The sequence below is a fragment of the Sceloporus undulatus genome, chromosome 3 (genome assembly GCF_019175285.1).
Source record: "Sceloporus undulatus isolate JIND9_A2432 ecotype Alabama chromosome 3, SceUnd_v1.1, whole genome shotgun sequence".
Lineage (NCBI taxonomy): Eukaryota > Metazoa > Chordata > Lepidosauria > Squamata > Phrynosomatidae > Sceloporus > Sceloporus undulatus.
The window spans coordinates 271329407-271353954 of NC_056524.1; the positions used below are offsets into that span (position 1 = coordinate 271329407).

Sequence of the window (24548 nt, forward strand, 5' to 3'; positions counted from 1 at the left end):
CAACAACTTCTGAAACTTAACTTCAAACCCAAAATAAAAATAATTCCCAAATATATATCTTTTCCTATTCCAGATGAGTTGTGTTTTTAACCAATTGTTCTAAACTTCAGGTGCCACTTTCCTCCCTCCTAGTTACTGCCAAACAAAAGACTTTCTAATCACAATTATGACAACCAGGGATTTTTCAGAGCTGAAAACAGAAATCCCAAACTGCAGGCGATTTCACTCATTAGCCTGGGGCCACCATCTACCGACATGTTCCCATGCTCATGCCTTATTGAGTTTCCTTAAGTTTCCTCCTTCACCCCACCCTCCATCAAAGAAGGAGACACATAGAGACCTACTGTAATGTTTGATGCCAAGGAATGGATGTCATACTGTTTGCTCGATGCTTGCAATATATAAATAACTTACAAAGTCTGGTGGTAATTTCTTGGGCTAATGCAGCTTAACAAGTTTCAAAGAATGTTTTGTGAGAGCAGTAAGGACTTGAGTTTGAGTCAATGAGAAATTGTTTGGCCGCCTTCCCTCGTCCGCTTCTGCTTTTCCTGTTCTCACAGTGCTTGCTGTTGCAGACAGTCCCTTTGAAAGCTGAGGTGGAGTTGTGCCCTTGCAGTTTGAAGGATAGATTTAAATGTTCCTTTTCATGCAAGAGATTAAACCTGATTAACAGTGATTCTAATGTTCAGAGTTGATCTTTTCTGGCCTTGTGCGTCCTGGAAATGTTGAAATATTTACCCTTAGGGATTGCCTCTTTCCTTTCATCACTTCATCTTAACTGGAGTTGGGCAATCTATGTAGAAGGCGCCATCCCTGCTTTCACTGACTCCACTGAGCCAGCTTGATTATTTACTGGATGTTGTCCATGCCAGCCTGCCAGCCTAGTGGCATTTGGCTCAGACCCTCTGGAGCAGGGGTAGGCAACCTGTGGCCCACGGGCCGAATGTGGCCCGGCAAGGCCTTGGGACCGGCCCCAGCCCGGTCCTGCCGCCGATTGCCACCGGGGCCTTTGGCGTCTCACACGAGGGGCATGGTGGGGCAATTGTCTATAGAAGCCTCAGAAACATGCATTTATCTTAACATTTTTTTAAAAATCAGCAAATTTTTTCGCATGTCCTCCATTTTTTATTTAAAAAGTGCCCTCCATTTGAAAATTTTGTCCTACATTTGTCCCGGTTTATTTATTTATTTAATTTTTTTAAAAATTATTTAATTATTTATTTTTTGGCTTCGGCCCCCCCAGTTGTCTGAGGGACAGCAACCCGGCCCCCGGCTCAAAAGGGTTGCCTACCCCTGCTCTGGAGGCTGTTAATGGAGCAGCATGATGGCCTTGGTTTCCATGCTGCTCATGAGAATATTGGAAAGCCAGTATCCTAAAGCAGTGGTTCTCAGGCTCTGGGGCTGGATCCTGGGGGAGATGGGGCAAAAGTTGCTGGGGGGCGGGGGGAGACATCCATCCTCTTCTACATTGCAAACTTTTTCTCTCCAGGAGGGGAAGAAAAAGACAAGGAGGGCACTCAGAGCAGCTGTGGAGAAGCTCATTACATCATGGGCTATGATGGCCCTATCCCAATCTACCACTACTTCTTCTCCCACCTGTCCCGTCAATGCCCCAGTTTTCAGGATGAGGTGCTGCTGCATGAATATATCCCTGTTTGTTGTTCTTAGGTGCCCTCAAGTCAACCTCGACTCATGGCAACTCTGTGGATGAGACATTTCCAAGATGTCCTGTGTTCCATTGCTCTATTTAGTTCTTGTGGGTTTTTGCGTGTGACCTCCCTACTTTGAGTCTAGCCATCTGGCATGTGGTTTTCCTCTCTTTCTATTACCTTCTACCTTTCCTAGAATTTTTGTCTTTTCTAATGATTCATGCCTTCCTTTGGTGTGACTAGAGTACAACAGCTTCCATCTTAGCTGCCAGGGAGAGCTTAGGCTTGATCTGTTCCAGGACCCATCTGTTTGTCTTTTTGGCCATCCGCAGTATCCTCAGCACTCTTCCCCAGTACCACATCTCAAATGCATTAATTTTCTTATCAACTCTCTTCACTGTCCAGCTTTCAGATCCATACACGGTAATGAGGAATACAATACTCCTGTGTATTCTTGAATATATATGGATGTGCAAATGAAAATACTCACACTAAACAAACAAAATATTTTTATTCATTTACTATATCAAACCAGAGGGGAGTGACATCCACATGTAGCTGTCATGGCCAGCCAAGAGCAGGTCTCGGAGGATGAGGTTCCTCCAGAGCAAGAGGTAATTGAGGCTACACCAGGTGGTAATCCTGCTCTGTCAGAATCCAGCCCTGATCTCCCAGCCCCAGAGGAGGAGGCTCAGCCAGGTCCTAGTGCTGGTGGGATTCCTCTGGTGGTACAGCAGCCTAGTGGTGACTCTGGGGAGGAACCAGGCTTGAAGGTTCCCTCCTATAGACAACGCAGGGCTGAAAGTGCTGGCAGGTGCAGATCCTGGAGAATTGCTGAGAAGCAATTAGCAAATCAGCCTCAGGTAGCACGGGGAAGAGTTTCTCTTACTTAATGAGCAGAGAGATATCAACTCGGTGCTAGAGTTTATTGCATGATCCTTTGGTGTGACTGCTGCCTGCACTGGCTCCCTGTATGTTGACTCCTTGTTGCCTTGACTCTTGACTTTGGATCGGACTGGACTATTGCTACCTTCTGGCTAACCTGACCCTGGACTGGACTGACTATTGTGATCTCTGTTATCCTGACTTTGGCTTGGCTTTTGGTTTGCTTTCTCTCTTTCCCCCTGCAAGGTTTGGGGACTACTTCCAGCTCCATAGTTAATTGCATTCCTTATTGGCGTGTGTCTGTGTGTGCTGGCTGCAGTCCAGGACAGTAGCTGTAAAAGGGATCCAAAGAGCAAAAAACTTGAGAACCACTGTCTTAGAATGATCAGATGGCCAGACCAGGATCAGAGAATTCTGGATTCAAATTGGGATAGTAGGAGGAAACATTAAAGCCAGCCAAGAAGGCGATAGGAGACATCTGTTCTAGATAGTAGAAGTCACTAGACGGTGGTTTTTTGTGGGTTTTTTGGGCTCTGTGGCCATGTTCTAGAAAATTTTCTTCCTGACATTTCGCCAGCATCTGTGGCTGGCATCTTCAGAGAATGCTTTGCTTGGAGAAATGTGGGTGTATATATACTGTGTGAGCCTGGGAATGCAAGAGTGATTTGCATGTGTCTTGTTCTGTGCTGATGGCTGACCTCAGCCTGGGAGGCTAATGCAAAAGAGGATTAGTGTCTGCTAATTGGTTATCATTATCTGCAGAGAAAGCCCTTGACTCTCAATGGTTTCCCATTTGCATTTGCTGAGTCCTTATTTTGCTATTCCTCAGGACTGGTAGCCAAATTTTGTTCATTTTAAAGGTTTCTTCTTTCCGGTAGAAATTATCCAGATGTTTGTGGATCTCAATGGCTTCTCTGTGCATGGTCCAGTGGTCCAGAATTTCAGTGTTTTCAAACAGTATTTTATGCCCAGGATGGTTTGTGGCATGTTCTTCTACTGCTGATTTTTCTGGCTGGCCCAGTCTGCAGTGTCTCTCATGTTCCTTGATTCTTGTTTGCACACTTCACTAGACAGTGTTTTTATGCACACTTCCTAGGATCATAGAGTTGGAAGAGACCGCAAGGGCCATCCAGTCCAATCCCCTGCCATGCAGGAAGTTTAAATCAAAGCATCCCTGACAGATGGTCATCCAGCTTCTGTTTAAAGACCTCCAAAGAAGGAGACTCCACTACACTCCGAGGGAGTTTGTTCCACTGTCAAACAGCCCTGACTGTCAGGAAGTTCTTTCTAATGTTGAGGTGGAATCTCAGGTCCATTCCTGAAAGATCATCTCTCATCTTGGTTAATTATTGATGGGACAGGATCTGTACATCTGTCTTTAGTGTGGCTTTGCTCACTTTGTTGAACAGGACATGGCATAGTGAGGTACAGTCCATAAAACAAAATTGCTTAGATAATATCCACAAGTTAAAGGGCCAGAACTGGAAATGTTGGAATATTTAATTGGCCGATCAGAATGACAAATTTTAAAAAGCAGCGATTGAACGGGAAAGGCATTATGTATCCCATCCCTGAGAAAAAGATGGAGTATTTATTTATTTAGCAAGCGTTTATGCATGCATACATACACACAAACCAACTTGCTCTTCCGGTCTTACATAGAGGGTTCACTTTTGGTAATCCTCCTTTGGAAGTATGCTGTGTATAACAACAAAGGAAGGGGCTTTTGGGGTGGTGTCACCCACTTAAGCAATATTTCTGTCTGACTATTCAAGGACTTATTAAGATGACAGATGGCACAGATCATTTTAAAAGAAGGATCATTCTCCTTCCCCCCCCCTTCCCCCCTTCTTCTTATAAACAGGAGGAGAATGCCTCCTAAGACAATGGTCATTATGGCCTATTAAATTGAGCACTGAACTGAACTGAACTGATGATTCAAATAAGATTTTAGGCAGTTAATATATTTTTTCAAAATGCATCACAGCCCTAGTTAGAACCAGTCCTTAGCATTTTGCAAGTGACATTACAGTGAGAAAATGCAACTATTATCTGAAATGAGATCAGAATATAAATGTGAATGTGGCATGAAGTGTTCCTTGACCAAGATTCCAGTCATATGTGTGGATGTCTGATTAATGTGTTTCCTTGTGATGTGGCTGTTTGGAAGGCCACATTCTTCTAAGGTTGTTTAAGGGAACTCAAGGTGGCCACAGAGCACTGGGCCACTGCCAAATTCTTGCCAAATGAGTGTGGAGAGTTCTTTTCTTAAGAACACTTTCTCTACCTGTTTCTCCCCCATCACACATCCTCCCCACAACCTACATTTTAAGTGTAATAGATATCATGCAAACCACTTGTGCTGAGTCTTAGAGCCTAACCCAGAGTATTTAGTATTTTCCCATTATAATCAGAATTGTCAATTTTTAAAAAATTACACACCATATCAAGTGAAATAGAAAGAGGATTCATTCCATTATGAAAGAAAGAAAAAATGCAACAGGCAGATCCAATGAGGTGCAACCTATATTTAATAAAGTTTTCCAACACATTGTTTCATCTTTGTCAAAGGAAATGTTTCAGGTGTTAAATCTACTAGTGAGATCTAATTCAGTTCAAGTATTTAGAGCTACGAGAGCAAGTCTCGTGTGTGGTTTGAGTGTTGGGCTACCTTCTGGAGATCAGGGTCTGAGACTAGAAAGCTGGGCCAAAGCTAACAAAATGAAATTCAACACTGAGAAATGTTAGGTACTGCACTTAGGGCGGAAAAATGAAATGCTTAGATATAGGATGGGTGACACCTGGCTGAATGAAACTATGTGTGAAATGGATCTGAGAGTCCAAGTAGACCACAAGTTGAACATGAGTCAACAGTGCGACGCAGCAGCTAAAAAGGCCAATGCAATTTTAGGCTGCATCAATAAAAGTATAGTGTCTAGATCAAGAGAAGTAATTGTGCCACTGTATTCTGCTCTGGTCAGGCCCCACCTGGAATACTGTGTCCAGTTCTGGGCGCCACAATTCAAAAAGGACATTGAGAAACTGGAGCGTGTCTAAAGGAGAGCGACCAAAATGGTGAAGGGTCTGGAAGCCATAAAGCCCTATGAGGAATGACTTAGGGAGCTGGGTATGTTTAGCCTGGAGAAAAGAAGGTTAAGAGGTGATATGATAGTCCTGTTTAAATACTTGAAGGGATGTCATATTGAGGAGGGAGCAAGCTTGTTTTCTGCTGCTCCAGAGACTAGGACCTGGAACAATGGATGCAAGCTACAACAAAAGAGATTCCATCTCAACATTTGGAAGAACTTCCTGACAGTCAGGGCTGTTCAACAGTGGAACACACACGGTCTCTTCCAGCTCTTATGATTCTAACCCACTGGGCAACAACCTTGGGCAAGTCTCAGTCTCTCAGCCCCAGAGAATGGCAATGGCCAACCCTCTCTGAAGATACTTGCCAAGAAACCCCTATGTTAGGTTTGCCCTAGGGTCACCATAAGTAAAAAATGATTTAGAGGCACACAATAACAACAAATTTAAATCTACTAATAGTTCAGGTATTAAAATTACACCTTGAGTGACAGGTATGCTCAATCAAAGAATGGCAGGAGATGAAATTCTGTGTCTCAGATTGTTAAATCATCTTTCCTAAGTGAAGATATCAAAAGGAACTGAGAACCATATGTTTGAATTGCCTCCCATTGTGTGTATTACTCCCTTGACCAGATAATTGTTGAAATTGGGATGCTGACCCTTTTCTCTGTTCTCTCATGACAGGAGGAACATAACAGCATGGAAGCTGATCTGGATAAAGATGAAATGTTGCAGCCTCAGCCAGGGGAGCTGACAGGGGAGAAACTTTTGACCACAGAATACTTGGGAGTAAGTACCAGCTCTGTGGCAGCAACAAAGGTGTTTTGGGTTTCATTGTTTGATGTTATACACTGAGCAGGGCCAGGCTGGGAGTTTTCACCCCCCAAAGCCATATGGACCAGAACAAAACCTCAGGAACAACACTCTAGAACTTGGAAAAGATACTTTTGAAAACAACAACTTTTGAAAAAACCCTTAAGCACTACTACTGATAGGGGGATTCTGGGAATTGTGATAAAAATACTATTTTTGATGTCTACATCATAGCCCAGAGCAAATAATCAGCATAGGCTAATGTTAGTTGTCTTTGGAGAAGAATGTCTTGGGACTTCATCTGATACCTATAGAGCAGTTTCAAAGAAAGTCCAGCAGTGGCAAGGCCAGTACCATGTATCATGAATAGCAAGCAATAGCAAGTACATTTCTGTACCGCGTATCAGTGCACTTAAGCACTCCCTAAGCAGTTTACAATGTGTAAGCTAATTGCCCCAAACAATCCGGGTGCTCATATTAGCAACCTCCACGGAAGGATGCAAGCCTGAGTCAAGCTTGAGCCCTTTTGCTGGTATTGAACTTGCAACCTTATGGTTTGTGAGTGAATGGCTGTAGTACAGGCATTTAACTACTGCACCACCACGGCTTCTAACTGCACCATAGAATCATAGAGTTGGAAGAGACCACAAGGGCCATCCAGTCCAACCCCCTGCCATGCAGGAAATCTTAATCAAAGCATTCCCAACAGATGGCCAACCACCAGGGCTCCTAAATATCAGTCTGGTTGAACTGGCAATAGGGGTCATGAGAATTGGAAAGAGAGGATGAATGCCCCGGCCCATGAGAATAAGGCTACATTAAAACTGGTGCAAAACAAACAAGTTATTGTAGAAGGGCATGGCCTGCATTCTGGACAATGCTGACATGGTGACACAGGCTGGGGAAATGACCAAAGGTTTCATTCCTTTCCATTCAGCAGTGATTTTTCTGACTTGTTGAGAGTTGTCCTCTTTAGTTCTCCTTCTTCTCTTTCTTCACACTAGAGCCTGAAGTTTGCAGCCCTTGTGATGTCACCTTAGACTTTCACTACTTCTCTATGCTACATGCAAAAATACTAGCTTACATGTTGTAAACCACTTAGGGAGTGCTTAAGTGCACTCAGCGATATAGAAATATACTTCTTATTGTCATTACTAGGAATCTTTTCTTTAATGCTGTTGCCGCTGTTACTAACACTAAGATGCCACTGCAGCCAGTTTCAACTGCAGGTTTTACAGCTGAAATCAATAGTTGTTTTAGGTAATTCTCTGTATTTTATGCCAACTTTGGTTTTTTTCTTACCAGTATTTTCGCTGTTTGTGAGATGGTAGCTAAATGGAGCAACATGGTTTAGAGGCAATTTACTTCTGAGTACTGGGTGACTTTGGGCAAGTCACATGCTCTCAGCCTCAGGGGAAGTCAATGGCCAACCCCCTCTGAACAAATCTTGCCAAAAAACACCATGACAGGGTCGCCTTAGGGTTGCCATAAATTGGAAGGATTGGAAGGACTATAGACCTACAGTCTTCTGCAAATTTGTTATTTCAGCTGTCTCTTGAGTTGTTTAATGAAAGTTTTATTTTACTCTTTTATGGTATTTGCGTTTTGGTAGTGTCTAGTTACTTTGCCTGTTGTAAACTGTGAGGGCAGAGGTTGCTCTAGAAGTAGTTGGTTTTTGTAGTTACAGAATTTCAGAGTTACAAGAGACCCTAAGGATCATCTAATCTAGCCTCCTGCGAATGCAAGAATCCATACAAATCTGCAAATGCAAACCTCTTCTGAACAAATTTTGCCAAGAAAATCCTATGATAGGATCTGCTCAGGGTCACCACAAGTCAGAAATGAAGGTACACAATGCACACGCAACACACAAATCTGACCAACCACATTGGTCAAGCCATCCAGACTAAATGAAAGTAATCACATCTTGTGAGAGCACAACTCAAGTGTACAGTAGTTGCAAGCTGATGCAGTAGCAAACCAGCCAGCAGGAGCTAGTAAATCACCTCTCAGAGACACTTAGATGCGATCAGTTTTGCCATGGTCAGTTTCTGCAGCCACTCACTCACAAACCACAACGTTATGAGTTCAATCCCAGCCAGGGACTCAGGGCTGACTCAGCCTTGCATCCTTCCGAGGAGGTTGCTAAAATGAGTTCCCAGCTTGTTGGGGTCATTTAGCTTACATGTTGTTAACTGCTTAGGGGGTGCTTAAATGCATTGATAAGCGGTACAGAAATGTACTTGCTATTGCTATTACTCAATTTCCTTAGCAAGATAAGAAGTAAGGTGGTGGGTGAGAAATTATAGCTGCTTATTATTTTTGTGTAACTGTTTGCTTTCAAATATGGCACCTCTATTTACCTTACTAGTACTATTTTTCCCTCTGTCTTCACCTTCTAATTGTAGTTATTTCATCACTATTTTTAAAAAGCAAAGCACAAGCTTTACTGTGTCACACATCCTTTCAACAATTTTCTTTGCATTCCTGCTGAAGCAACACATGCATGCTGCTAGATTATTTCAGAGGGAAAATAATTGTTTTTTGTGGGTTTTTCAGGCTATGTGGCCATGTTCTAGAAGATTTTCTTCCTGACATTTCGCCAGCATCTGTGGCTGGCATCTTCAGAAGCCTTTGACTTCACATTGGAAAATAATTGATCCACCTCTTCTTCCTCTCCACTTCACCTGACTTTTGATAAACTACTACAATGAATGCACTGTATTTCCCATTTCCCCTTAAACTTGTATTGTTATTGTTAACTGCCCTTGAGTTGGCACAAACTCATGGCGGCCCTGTGGATGAGACATCTCCAAGACCCCCTGATCTCCACTCCTCTGTTCAGGTCCTGTAAAATCATGCCCATGACCTCCTTGATTCAGTCCTACCATCTGGCATGTCGTCTTCTGGCATGGTGTGGCCAAAGTACAACATCCTCAATTTGATCATCTTGGCCTCCAAGGAGATTTCAAGCCTGAGCTGTTCAAGGATCCATTTATTTGTCTTTCTGGCTGTCCATGATATTCTCAACACTCTTTTCCAGCACCATATCTCAAACAAGTTGTTTTATTTCTTATACACATTTTTCACCATCCAGAGTAAATTTGTATTACTTCTGATTTCTCCAACTGCATCTTTCACCTTCTTATCTCAGATAATGACCAATACACCTAAAGTAAAGAAGAAGCCAGTTCCCAGCCTCCAGCAGAGTGTTGATGAGCCTTTCCAGAGACCCATGACGCCTGCCTATCACAGAGGAGTGACCTACCCAACGTAAGTCTGAGCAGCCAAAGGGAAAGCTGAAGAATCTGTTTCTTTTATCCACCAAGTCTATTCAAAGTCTTGTAACTCAGGTTCGTAGAAAGATGTTGATGAAATAAAATAATCCAAATTAGACAGGACATTGCCTTTGTTTTATTTTTATTTATTTATTTATTTTAAAAAACCTCAAACAGTTCTGATTTGCAGTTATGGATGCCTGGAATATTAAGGCAAAACTGAGCTAGGAAGTCGGCGTTCAGGGCTGTGTGTCTGTTTTGACTCTAGCAGAATGTGATAGCACTGAGTCTTGAATTCAGTAAAGACAATCAGCTTTCCTCTTTCCGTCTTTTTTAAAAAACTAGTTTTTTTGTGATCTCTGTGACTCTTGGTCCAAAAAGTCTGTATTTCCTCTGGCCTCACATCATTCTATTTGGATGATGCAGGTCAAAACCCCGAGGCCAGGATCAGGCTGGATTTTGGCAGACTGGACACAGATCCAGTGGATCCCAGGGTAAATGGCCCTTAACTCAGGTCAAAATGATCCCGGGTTTGTCATGGAGTTTGCTGGAAACTCTGTAGCAAAGCCCAGCTGTTTGGGCAGCCCCTGCACACCCCTTAACTTTCTACTCAGTTGCTTCTGCTGGGAAGCACCTCATCACCACATCTGACATGGAAATGGGGTGCCTGGTCACATGGGTGCAGCCTGTGCCCTGTTTCTGCATCAGATGCAGTGACAAGGAGTTCTCAGTAAGAGTGACAAGCTTGCATCAGTTGTGGGTCCCCGGGCCATCATGGGGATGGGCTTGTAAACACCTGTCTGTCCCCACACCAGCCCAGGGACTGACCAGAATAGCATGAGTTCAGCCTGTGCTTTCCTGTCCCATCTGCTCAGGTCCTCACACTTAATGGGTTTGTCCTGCACTTGTCTAGAACCCTTTGGAACCTGGAGTTGAGCAAAGCAGTTTGGCAAAAATCCTTCTAGAGTGCACTTCTAGGTGAGATTTCACCTCTGTTGAAATCTCTAGATTCAGAGCTGTGACTAAATACAGTGCACCCTTGCCTTACACAGGGATCCATTCCGGACCCCTCCGCGTAAGGCAAATTGTGTGTATGCTCGAGCCCCGTACCAGAGGAAAATACACGCCCTTATCAGATGAGTGTGGAACTGGGGGTCTTCTGCACTGGGTGATTCGAATTCGCGTATTTTCGCACAATACCATCATACCAGCATCGATGGGCCCAATCCGCACTCACGTGAATGCGCGCTGCCAACTGAATGCGTACTGGCTCTCCTCTTTTTGGAGCGTGTTGGCCAGTGCGCTGATAAAGGGATTGGCGATATCCTGGATTGGGGCTCTGTTCGATCTCAGGCGAATGGGTCTGGTGTGCTACCCAGTCCTGAATTCCATCGCAAGACCCCCAGATTCCAATTTTTACTTCCGGTGGGTCTTTCCTCTTGCCGGTTCCAGGGAAGCGGGGGGGGGGGTGGTTCCCAGCTGGACTCCTCTCCTCCTCGGCTTGAGGAGGCATCCTGGCTGCATCCCGGCAGGGAAGAGGCGCGGGGCCAACGGGAATCGCGGTTCCAGCAGCCTCCTCCTCCTCCTCCCGCTTGGGAGCCAGCCTAGGCTGCCTCTCAAGCGGGAGGAGAAGAGGAGGCCGTTGGAACGGCGGCGATTGCCGCGATTCTAGCGGCCCCGCGCCTGTTCCTGCCTGGGATGCAGCCCAGGCTGGATCCAAGCCGGGAGGGGGGAGGAACTCTTAATCAAGCATCCCCATTTACTTGATGGCCATCCAGCCCTCTTGACAGCCGCTGACTGTCTCCTCCCCCCCTCCAGAATACATACTCACACACTCTCCACACACACACCACCCCACACACCCGTAGAACCGGGCATTGTGCTATTTGTGCAAGGGAGGTCATGTACATTTAAACCAGCGGTGTAGAGTCGGCACTATCGGATGATCGCGATTGTTAATGTGCATGAGCTGGCTCTCCAGCTGTTTACCGGGCTGTCATGACGGGACCTCCCTTTTCACCCCGGAAGCGTTTAAGGTCGAACCCATGCAGGGCACCACTGAGCATGTGCAAGGCGGCCATACGAATCGGCCAATCCTCATGTTGAGCACCGGTGTGACAAAACATTCTGCACTGAATGCACTTCGCGCGAATGCGATTGGCCATTGAATCCTGCCAATGCGGAAGGACTCCCAGGTATGACAGTACTTTGCGAATAACGCGATTCGATCGCCCAGTGCAGAAGACCCCCAGTCCACACTCATCTGATAAGGCTAATGAAAATAATGGGGGCTCATTTTGATGTGCAGTGCCGTGTGTGTGCCATGGGCATGCACGCTATTCTCTCCTGTTGCGCGGCTTTCAGCATAAGCTGAAAGCCACATAAAAGGTCCCTGCGTTGACACAGGCTCGGAGTAAGGTAGTTGTTCCAGTGTATTGCAGAATGTCTTGTCAGTCCCTATAGCCAGCATGCTGCAGTGGTTTGAGTGTTGACTGGGATACCAGAGTTTGAATCCCGAATCAGCTACAGAAGCCCACAGGGTGACCTTAGGCAGATCTCACTCTCTCAGCCTCAGACAAGGCAGTGGCAAACTCCTTGTGAAGAAATCTTTCCAAGCACGCATCAGGATAATTTTGCCTTAGGGTCTTCATAAGTAACAGTTTGAAGGCACACAACAAGTACAAACCCATGGCTTAACAAAACAGAATAAACAATGCATTTTTTAAAAAAATAGAGAATATGTTACCCTAAAAAGACAAATACACAGATACAGATTACAGCTCTTCTTAGCACGTAATTTAGATGGTTTGTGTCAGTGCTTCTTAAAACTGTATGATGTACAAACCAGAAGGCTTTTTGCCCCATTGTGTCAGGATGGACACCATATTTGTGCCCACTAACTACAACTTTTTCTTTCCTTCCTATGGAGACTCTCCACAGACTGGCAGCCAATGGCTAATGGACAGGCACAGATCACCACTTTACCTAGTACTAGTTGTGGGTTTTTTAAAACAGGATATAGTGTGGTATACATGTATTTCTGACTGCTATACAGTATCCATATTTAGAATATTTTAAATGGGTATATCCCCACTCACCACAAAAGTACTGCAGTCAAGGTGACAAATGTAACAACAACAACAAAAGACAACAGAAATGATACATTGTGTGGATTGCGTGCTTAAATATTTGGGTGTTTTTTAAGTTAGAAGGAAAGAAGACTAATGCAAAAGCATTTTAGAAGTGGATAAAATCTTACATGACATGGAAGGACAGTCAGGGGAAAGTCAACACAGGTAAAAATGTTAAGAGTCAACATTCAAAAACTCTTGGATCATCCATTGACAATGAAAAGCAGAGGTTTTACGATCATCAATAGAGATCTTTATCTGATTGATAAAAATTTAAGGCACCTATTCCCTTTTCTATTGCGCTCTGCACAGAAAGGACCGTTTTGCAAGTCTGTTTTTGGATTTTATTTATTTTTTAAAGGAAAGGGAATCCACATGCATACACAGGCCGCCCTTGCCTTACGCGGGAGATCCGTTCTGGACCCCGCCGCATAAGGTGAATTCCCCCTATGCTTGAGCCCCATTGGAAACAATGGGGTTCGTGCACGCAGGGCGCCATGGGCGCACACGCCTTTTCATTTTAATGGGATGCACCCCCGTACGCGCTCGCTGCTTGAGCACATACGCTCAAGACCGCGTAAAGCGCATCCGCGTATAACGCGGACACACTGTAATGTCTGGCTTGTCAGTGTCACAATGAGTCCATGGCAGAAGTGATGCTTGAATCCAGGTTTTCTTGCATCCAGGTATCAGACAAGTGATTTTTTGAGGAAGAATTTTACATCAGAGCAAGAGAGACAGGAGTCACCACAGGGGTTTTCTGGGGCGAGTTCTAGGCATCAACAGCAGCAAAGGTAGAGATAGGCTGACAGTAATAATAATAATAATAATAATAATAATAATAATAATAATAATAGGATTTATTTATATACCGCCCAATCACTGGGAATCTGAGCGGTTTACAACAGAGGGGATAATAGATGGTTCCCTGCCCGCAGGCTTACAATCTAAAAAGACACGACACAAAAGGAGAAGGGAATGGTGGTGGGGAAGGGGATCAGGTGATAGGAGAGAGAAAATTCTGGGAGAAACAAAGGAAGTCCAAATGTTTTAGCAGATCTGTCTGTACTCCTTAGCACGGATGAGTATTATGCATAGCCTTTTTTTGTTATGAAGGCCTGTAAGTGCCCATTTTGTAGTGCATCAGATTCAAATTTAGTGCTGTAGCCATTTTTCTCCTAAGCAGCAGAACATGCTGCAACCACATTTTGGTTGGGAATATGAAAATGCCTTGTTTAATTTAAAAAAAAGACCATTGAACTTTGCATATTAGAAGGCTAGCAAACTTGCTATATTTTTCAGTAGTGGGAGGAGATAACCACACTTCAGTTAGCCATCATAACTTTTCATTGTAGACAGGGAGCTAGTGTGATGTAGTGGTTTGAGCATTGGACTAAGACTCTGGAAGACCAGGACCCTCTAGGTGACCTTGGGCAAGTCATGCTCTCTCAGTTTCAAGGGATGAACATGGCAAACCCCTTCTGAATAAATCTGGCCAAGAAAATCCTGTAATCGTGTCATAGTGTTATCGGAAAGTACTTGAAGGCACACAACAAGATGTGGATAGCTTAAGGAATGGGGAAATGGATTACACAGCCTCACAAGAACATGAATAATAGTTAAGATTAGCACTAAAGATAGTTGAAATGAGAGTACTGTGCGGGAAGGAGAAATAGCAAAAGCAAGTCTCATTTATATACCACTTCATACCACTCTAAGAAGTCTCTAAGCAGTTTACAACTGTAAGTTAATTGCCCCCAACAAGCTGGGTCCTCATTTTAGCGACCTTCTCAGAAGGATGCAAGCCTGTGTCGAGCCTGAGCCCCTGGCTGGTATTGAACTCGCAACCTTGTGGTTTGTGAGTGAGTGGCTGCAGTGCAGGCATTTAACCACTGCGCCACCAGGGCGCCTGCTTGCTTGCTGTTTTCTTTCTTTTCTGGAAAAGGAAACAGGTGAGGGAAGCTGGTCTCATTTATAATAATAATTGTAAAAAAAAGGTACTCAGAATGACATGGACATTGCTGGTGGTCTGGGGTATGAGTTGTGTGGTTAGTCACTAGTGGCACTGCAGACAGTATCCAACCATCTTGCACAAGCAATATCAATAGAAATGCATGGCAATAGCAATAGCAATGGATATAGTATCTGGGAAGAGTTAAGAATAGCATTTTCCCAGGAGCAAAAAGACGTGATTTAGAGTATGGTGGTAATACCATCCAGCCTTGCATCCTCACAGGCAGATGTGTGGTCTCAGGGAGAAGCAATGCAAATCCTCACCACTTTGCTTTGCTTTCTAAATTAGCCTTCCCCAACCTGCTGCCCTCCAGATGCTTTGGAGTAGAACTCCCATCACCTCCAGCCACCATTGCCAGTGGTCTGGAAAGATGATTTCTGGTTCACAACATGTGGCAGGCTGCAGGTTGGAGAAAGGTGCCCTGAGGTGTGCACATATTTATAAACAGATAATCTGAGAGAAGTCATTCTTAACCAAAAGAAACACTAGGAGACAATCTAAAGATCAGGAGGAAGTAGGAACAATTTAAAAGTCAGGAGGAGACGGCCTGTTCTGTGAAAGGTCCTGTCCTCATGAGGGTGTTGTGGAATTTACAGCATGATAATGCTTTTATATGTATATGATTTCAACACTCAAAAGCACAATATACATGCTGTTTTTGTTTTTTAGAGCCAATTGGTTTCTAATGTTACACAGCCCCTTGCATTCTTACCAAAACATAACTTGTACCAGTCGGTACAAGTTTAGGGAAGGATCAGCCCTGATCTGCTAGTTTTTAAGGTGTTTTCTCGTTACATTTCCAGTACAGTTTGTATTTCACTGCAGCATGGATGTCAGGCAGTGAGCAAGTCTTAAACCTGCATAACCTAAACAAGAGACATTTGCAAAACAGGAGTTGCTGATTGCTATTCCTGGCAGGTAGGTCTTTTTTTCTAGATGCTCTGAAACCATAAAAGTTGAGTCATCTTTCATATTAAAATGTGGAATATGTTTGTAAAAATGTTTTAATATCTAAATGCCTCCCTCCTTGCTTCAGTAGCAGTGACTGGTACAAACTGGGTCACTGTTGTGATTAATCTGCCTTGCATTTTATGACAAACTTCATTGGGGGTACCCAAAATGCTGAACCTGTCTGGGGGCTATTTGGGGGCTTAAAGTTTGAACTAGTACCTGAGGTGGATTCATTGTCCCACTGACATGAGAAAAACTACACTTACTCCATTTCATTTTTATAACGGCATGCATGGTTTATAGGTAGATTTGGATTCAAAAGTCTCCTTTCACTTCTCTTTCTCTCTTCTAGCTATTTTTTTCTTGCTGATATATTTGCAAAATCTAGTAATACTCTATGAAAGGAACCACTTGTAGAACAATGGAGAAAGCTAGACTAAACCATACATTGCAAAAATTTTAAGAAGTGAGCATGCTTTGAAGTTCACTTCTTTTCTCCTCTCATTCTCTCAATTTGCACTTGGAAGATTCTGGCCCTTATCACATGAGCAAAATTTGACGTTATCCCAGGGTCAATGTGAAGGCAATGCAGGGGCAATCATGGGGTTTCAATCAGGAGTCATCTTAAACACAATCAGGGCTCATTCCAGGATCATTCCAGGGTTAGGTAAATCCTCTTTTTTACCTAACTTACCTAACCCTGGAATGATTCTGGAATGACCCCCAATTGTATTTAGGATGGCTCCTGATTGCGTTTGGCATTGTGTGATAAACAAACTTGAAATCCCATGATTGCCCCTGCATTGCCTTCACGTTGACCCTGGGATAACTTCAATTTTTGCTTACGTGATAAGGGCCTCTGAGCAACTGATAGAAGAGAGGAGATCAAAATATTCTTAAACACAGGCTGTGAAGAAACAATACAGACATGAAAAATGTTTTCTCCAGTATAGTGCTGTCATTTGTCATTTCTGTGCCTGAGGCAAACTCCGTTGGAGCACAGCACTTCACAGGCAAACAGAAAGAGTCTTGGAAATGCCAGGTCATAGTTGAAAGTGTTGTGTGCTTCTTTATTTATTTACTTGCTTTCTTTTATTTGTATCATACCTTTCTCCCAAAACTGGGAGAATTGCAAAAAGATTTATAAAACAGATAAAACAGAAAAGCTATCATAATAAAACACAGTTAAACAGACTATCATATTAAAACACAACTAAATTAAAAGGAATTTAATTAAGAAAAAACCCCTCTTAATAGCTCCATTTTCAACAACCATTCAGTTTCTGAAAGCCCACCTGAATTTTTAAAAGGTGTTTGCTTGTTGGCAAAAGGACACAAGGGAGGAGACAAGCCTGACCTCTCTTAGAAGGAAGTTCTGGGCCTGGGAGCAGCCACCGTAAAGAGTGAGAATCCTCAAAACATGAGACAGGGCTTCCCAGAAGTAGCTGATGGCCTTCCGTTAGAAGGAGAATGCTGGACAATTGGGACCTTAAGGCCTCTTCCTTGAAGAAGTTAAATCAACCACTGTTGGCCATTCTAGCTTCCATGTTTGCCATATCTCCTGCAAAAGCCAGCCCAGTCGTTTGGCAAGAGGAGGCCACAAAAGAGTAAGGCTGCCTTGTCCCCTGCGTCTGTTTTGTCCCTGTCCCTTTGATCCAGTTTCATCTGTGCCACTTTTCCTGCCTTCTTCCTCTTGACAAGGCACGGTGAGTGGTGCATGTTCTGTGAGGGCTGGCAAGCTTGGCTCTCCTGAATGGCCAACTTCCAGCTTATTTTCTCACCTTTCCCCCACAATGCCTTGCCTGTATCCTGCCAAAATTGATGGAGTGGAATAGCCACTCATTTACCTGTCAGCCAGCTATTTGAAAAATGGGTCCATCACCACAAAGTCACATGGCAGGTGCCAAGTTGCCCACCTCTTGAACCAAATTTTATAAGGAAGAGGGAAACCACACAAATGATCCTGGCACTAGCTTACAATGCAAAATTGCCCCCTTCTCAGTTACAGGAAATGAGGGGGGTAATAATTCAGATGCTGTAACAGTATTTGACCACAGGCATTCATCACTCTGCCATCTCGTTTTCTTCACCAGGTCAGAAAATGATGCCATATCTTCCTGTAGCAGTGAGAGTCGTGTCCAGCATAGGCAGAACTCCGAGCCTGCAACACACAGCAGGAAGAGAGCCAGCCTTTCGGAACTTTTTTCCTCTTTAGCATGTAAGGATTTGATGGAAATCTGCCCACTGATTTGTATTTCAGCCAACCATTCAAAGATAAATCATGGTTTAGCCTACCCTGTTCTAGATATTACCACCACCACTGCTGCTGGGATCTGGGAGTCCAAGTAGACCACAAGTTGAACATGAGTCAACAGTGCGATGCAGCAGCTAAAAAGGCCAATGCAATTTTAGGCTGCATCAATTAAAGTATAGTGTCTAGATCAAGGGAAGTAATAGTGCCACTCTATTATCCTCTGGTCAGGCCCCGCCTGGAATATTGTGTCCAGTTCTGGGCACCACAATTAATCTCCCTCCTTGGAGGTGTTTAAACAGAGGCTGGATGACCATCTGTCGGGGATGCTTTGATTTGGATTTCCTGCATGGCAGAATGGGGTTGGACTGGATGGTCCTTGTGGTCTCTTCCAACTCTATTATTCTATGATTCTATGCTAGAGAACTGAAGGATATATGGGCAAGCAGGTAGGGGTAGGACATGAGAACCGGATCCAAGCACTTGGCCAGAGAGCAAGGAGTCAGGAAGTTGGGGACTTTATTTGTGTCTGAATATTTCTGGTTTCTGTGTGTGATTGTGACATTGACAGTGAAGAAAGCTGACAGGACAAAAATCAATTCATTTGAAGTACGGTGCAGGTTGAAAGTGCTGTTGATACCACGGACTGCCAAAAAGACCAATGAATAGGTCTGAGGAAAAAAATCAAGCCTGGATTCTTGCTAGAAGTAACTAAACTCAGACTATCTTATTTTGGAAATATGAGAAAATATGACTCGGTGGAAAAGTTAAAGTGGAAGGCAGTAGGAAAAGAGAAAAGACCACCTTATAGATGGATTGATTCTATCAAGGAAGCTTCGGCATTGAGTTTCTTAGATTTTAGCAGGGCTCTTGGATGTCTCTCTTTCTTACAAAGTCACTGTAATTCAAAGCTGACTGGACAGTGCATAAATCTGGATTTTCAGCCAAGATTTGTTCCCAAAGCAACTGACAAAATAATAATATAATTTAATATAATATAATCCATAGCTCAGTGACAGAGCACATGGTGTATATATGAAAAAGATCTGGAGTTTAATCCATGACATTTTACAAAACTGGGAACTATCTAGCCCTTCTGAAAACCCTTGGAGAGATGGTGCAAAACAGTATCAACAGTAATGAGCTAGAAAATATATTTATGTTCTGGCTCATTACATGTTCCTATGAGGTACAGCCCAGTTAAGGGCATTTTCCTGGTATTGGGGTGGATTGAGTAGCCCTTTCTGTCCCCACACCAGTTGGTGATCACTCCAAGTGGCAGCCGGTATTCTCCAGACCAGAACAGAGTAGTGGGTGTCTGGTGGTAAAGACTATGCTCCCAGACTATGGAACTCTTTCTCGAGTAAGCTTTGATTTGCACCCTCCTTGCTGTTTTGTTTTCCATTGCTGGAAAATATCCCACCAGCAAAGCTTGATTTTTCCATTTTATAAAAGGGAAATCATTTTGCTATGCCATTTTATATAATGGAACTTGAGCATCCAGGGATTTTGGTCCCCCTGAGGTGTCCTGGAACCAAACCCCAGCGAACACCAAGGGTCCACAGTATATGTACTATATGTCTTTTTAATTGTTGATGTCTTAAAAGTTGTGTTTTAATTCAACTGATAATCCAATGCATTTTAAACTTTTGTTCTTTTAATTGTTTTAGCTGTTCTGTTTTAAACTTAAGTTTTCAGCTGCTTTGAGTCCCGTTCGAGGAAACCCAGGATACAAATCAAATAAATAAATAAAATGAGGTTATTGCTAGCAGCCTCCTGAAATGACAGACAGTGGATTCCCTTACCGGAGACAGCCATATTGGACCATTGGGGCCAGAATCTGTAGAACATTTTTCTCAGCAAACTCCACTAAAATGACTGGGGACTGAAATCTTGTGTCTTCCAATTATTTTTATTTCAGCTAGACTGCTGGAAGAGAACTTCCTTCTCTATTTAATCCTTTATCATGAGCAGCAATGACATTTGGATTTTCTGTAACATGAAAATGTTTTGGGCCTTTCATTGATCCAGGTAGAACCATCTGCAAGCAAGGTACAAAACGTCACTTTCCAAATATTAAAATATTTCTCTTTCCAAACAGCAGTGGAAACAGAAATGTCCGAGGGGTCCTCAGTGCATTCTGAAACTGGCCATTGTGTCCCTCTGGCTGCTGATGTCCTGTCTCTCCAATATCCAAATCATTCCCAGGACAATGTAAATGGATTGTCCAGCAGGTATGTGAGTGACAGCTAACCCACTATGTAATGCTTGTAAAAAGGTACGTAAATGCCATCCTTTAAAAATAGAACATAAGACTGTCAGTATCATAAAACCTTTATACACATCCTGGGTGTGACTGCTTTGGAATCTCTGTACTGTTCTGGTCACTGCATCTGGAAAAATGGCATAAAAGAGGAAGTCTAAACAACCAGGTAGCTGAAACAGCTCCTCTGAAGAAAGTTTACAATGTTTGAGGTCAGCAAAAAGACAAATAAAGGGAAGATATGAGAGAGACGTGTACAGTCACAAGTGGTGTGGAGAAAACAGATAAGGAAACATTTGACTCTGTTTCTGCGATACAGAATTTGAGGTCACCTAATGAACTTGGATCATGGGAGATGCAGGGCAGAAGTTGTGAAGTTCTTGTCTACAGAATGTGCAGTGTAGAATTTGGTGGCATGAGTTACAGTGGGACTCTTTGAGATGGCCACTAATTTGGATGGTTTTAAAAAGGGATTAGATAAATTCATGGATGTCTATCACCCCTCGTATCAAAGGCAGTATGCTTCTGTGTTTATCAAGTTCTGGGGAATGCAAGTTAGCATGTTCTGTTAGCAGGTTTTTCATCTACAACTTGTTGGCCACTGTGTGAGCAAACTAGAGAGGCCTTAGGTTTGATATAGCATGATGATCATGTGCTTGTAATCACTGCTTTAAAACAGTTTTTTCCGCCTACTTTGGATAGGACAAGCAGGCTTCACAACTCATGTCCGTACTTTGTATGAGGATGTGAGAGAAAGACCAAAATGTGAAAGGAATGTATTCAGCCAGCACTTTCAGACTGGGACTTTGTCAGTTAGTGAAGGCACAGGTAAAACTGAGAGATACAGCTCTTGTTATCTCCAGTCACTGATCAGAGATATAGTAGTGGGAAGTCTGTTTTCTCTCATTTAGCTGGTAGAAAAATGGAGCTTTGGAAGGAAGTGTCGAAGACCCAGACGCTTTAAGGGCTTTAATGGTAAACCTTGGGTGCATTTACACTGTAGAAATAATGCAGCTTAACACCACTTTAACTGTCATAGGTCCATCCTACAGAATCCTGAGATTTGTAGTTTGGTGAGGCATCAGCACTCTTTGGCAGAAAAAGCTAAAGACCTTGTAAAACTACAAATTCCAGGATTCCATAGGATGATGCTACAGCACTTAAAGTGGTGTCAGACTGCACTGTTGGAATCAAGAGTTGTTTGAACAATCTTTTTTTAAGAAAATTGTACGGGAAACCTGCTTGATACAAATAGCAAATGAAGTAATAATATAGGCCCCGTACAGACAGACCAAAATAAAGCTGCTTCGAGTCACTTTGGAGGTATGCTGTTTAAATGATGCATGTGTCCAAAGAGGCTGGAAGCCATGCTAAAGCCACACTCCACTGTTAAGGAGTACAGCATAACTTTGGCACAGCTTCTGGCCTCTTAGGACGCAGGCATCATTTAAACAGCATACCTCCAAAGTGACCCGATGCAGCTTTATTTTGGTCTGTCTGTACAGGGCCATAGTTCCTGGACTATAGCAGTTTGGTCTCTGGTTGAGTGACTAAATGGTTGGATGCTTTCTCAGTGCCCAAAATTACAAAATGCCTAGCAAATAGTTTATGTAGCAACCCTTCTTCATACCTTTCAGTTTTCTCTGCTCAAAGACTGGGGAAGCATTCAATTCTGTAGAACCCTATTTTCACTGTCCAGGGGCAGATTTACTACTTTATGTGTTCCTTGTTTCTCACATGTATACCTTCAGGGAACACTGGATGGCACATGTGACTCTGCCCCCATCCTCATTTATTCTTACATAAACCTGTGGGGAAGGTTAGGTTAAAATAAAGTTTGTGGCCATCCAAGAAGTCTCATGACCCTATAACCACTTCCTAGCTTGTGGGCATATATGAGGCCAAACTCATCTTGTAGATTAAATTATCAAACACCATATTTTCATAAAGTACAGATTGAGGATGTAAACTACCTAGGAACATCTATATCAAGTGTCTTGGAGCTCATACCTTTGTGGTCCCTTCCACATCCCACTAGTTTTCCTCCTCTTGAATTGCTGGAGTTTGGAACTTAAGAAGGCTCCCTTGACCTTTTCACTCAGCCCTGGTGGAAGAGCTGGCTTCCAGCAGGGCCTTTTTATCTCTGGTGGTGTGGCATTTTTCTTTGCTTGTCTTTCTGACCGATAGAGAAGTTCCTTGTTGAATAAAGTCTTAATTGGTGTGAATCAAAATTTCCTTAGCCCTACCTCTCTCTCTTTCTCTTTCTTTTGTTTTGTGTGTTTAACTAAGCTTCACTTGCAAAATGTGGTCCCAGGTGCCAAAAGCTGGAACATAACGCATGTCAAATGGAAGCTTAATTGTTCTGCATGAATTAAAAATGTTTTGTTAACACATGGAGGTTCCTACAACACCCACGCCATTTTATTCTTCCTGTGTTTTCTTACAAGTATTGTGGAAAGTCTTCCTTTATCCTTGTTGTAAAGTGGCAACCAGAGTAACTTTGGGGTGCTTCACTTTGTGTGGAATGTGGTGATCCAGCTCCCACCACTCCAAAAGCACACTACATGGTCTAATGTGCATTTCCTGCATGTGTATTTTAAAGTGGTAGAGTCCTTCTGGGGCTGGAGCACATGATTTTCTACTGAATGACAGGGTCACCTTCTAAGACTTGGGCCAGAAGATCCAGTTGAGCTTGGAACCAATTGCCTAGAGAGGTGGTGGGGTCTCTTTCTCTGGACATCTTCAAAAAGAGATTGGATAGCTCCCTGCTGGGGATGCTGTAGCTGGAGATCCTGCATTGAGCAGAGTTGGATTTGATGGTCCATGAGACCTCTTTCTATCTCTGTGATTTTATGAGTACTTAGACTGACAGAAGAAGGTTCACCAGAAGACTGAGGAAGTGGTGATTTGCCTCCGCATGCACTCTCTGCAATGAGATGTTCTCCTTTCCTCTCTCTCTCCCAGACCACTGCATTACCTGAAATGCTGGTCTCTTTCGTATCACACAGTTGTATCCCTTTGGTACAAATTAATGGAATTGGTAGTTTTGCAAAATGTTTAGAATTTTGTGTCAGTGAGCTCTAGTGCTTCATCAAACTACAAATTCCAGGATTCTGCTGGGTGCAGCCATTGCAAGTAAGAAGTATTAGAACTCTGCTCTAAAAGGAAATATTGGCCCCATACAGACAGGCCAAAATAAAGCTGCTTCAAGTCACATTGGAGGTATGCTGTTTCAGTGATACACGCGTCCTAAGAGTCCGGAAGCTGTGCCAAAGCCATGCTCCAGTCCTAAGGACTGGAGCGTGGCTTTGGCGCGGCTTCTGGACTCTTAGGACACGTGTATCATTGAAACACCATACCTCCAACATGATTCGATGCAGCTTTATTTTGGCCTGTCTGTATGGGGCCATTGAATGCTAAAATAACAGTACCTGTACTAGAAGTAGCAGAAGCAATACAGAGAGTCTAAAATGGGGAAACCACTGGTCCAGATGGGTTTCCAGCAGAGTATTATAAGGCATTTGCAAACCAGCTGGTAGGACCTTTGAACAGTACTATGAACCAAATCCAAGAATGTAATATACCTAAAACTTGGTAAGAAGTGCACATTACTTTGATTTTGAAAGAAGGGAGTTTACCTTCTGCCATTACCCTAGTTTACTTTCTGCCATTTTGCAGAACACTCATGGGCCAACACACTAAAATACTGGGAGAATGTGATAACTCACAAATGTAGCACTCCCTTGGGCAAACACTCAAGATCTTGCGAATAAACTTAGAAGGATCCTATGGTCCTCTTTTGGGGCAAGAAGAGACAGGAGTGTTCCTAAGAGAGGAAGGCCTTCAGAAAATATGTTTTTCTTTTGTCCACTCATCTTGCAGAAAGAAGCCACCTCTCTAGTTTCTATTAATCCAATAATTTTCCTTGTTCTGTGTATAGAATAAAATGGAAGATCATGCGGAACGTCCCAACCACTATGGAATGCTAGATTGCATTGCACTTTGGGGAGCAGACGGGAAATAAGTACAATTGCTTAGCAAAGAAAGCAGCATCTGTTAGTCTCTCCTGATCTCTTCTTTCTAACCTGGGCTCAGATATTGCTCCTAAGTCTGTTAAATTAAAGCTGCTGGAGATAGCTTTCTGTGAAATGCATTCACGTTCTTATGTCTCTTGTTCCTCCAGTATGATGCATATACATTATGATGGCTCTTTCCATATAGCC

At 43.2% G+C, this 24548-nt stretch overlaps 1 protein-coding gene across 1 annotated transcript in view; it reads left to right on the plus strand.

The window, feature by feature from the left end:
- ARMC9 (armadillo repeat containing 9) overlaps nt 1-24548 on the plus strand; it is a 1183007-nt gene that overhangs the window by 1146888 nt on the left and 11571 nt on the right. The window contains exons 19-22 of the mRNA XM_042457396.1: nt 6309-6413; nt 9592-9710; nt 17905-18029; nt 20164-20296. Coding sequence (XP_042313330.1) covers nt 6309-6413; nt 9592-9710; nt 17905-18029; nt 20164-20296 — 482 coding nt within the window. The remainder of the gene's footprint in view (nt 1-6308; nt 6414-9591; nt 9711-17904; nt 18030-20163; nt 20297-24548) is intronic.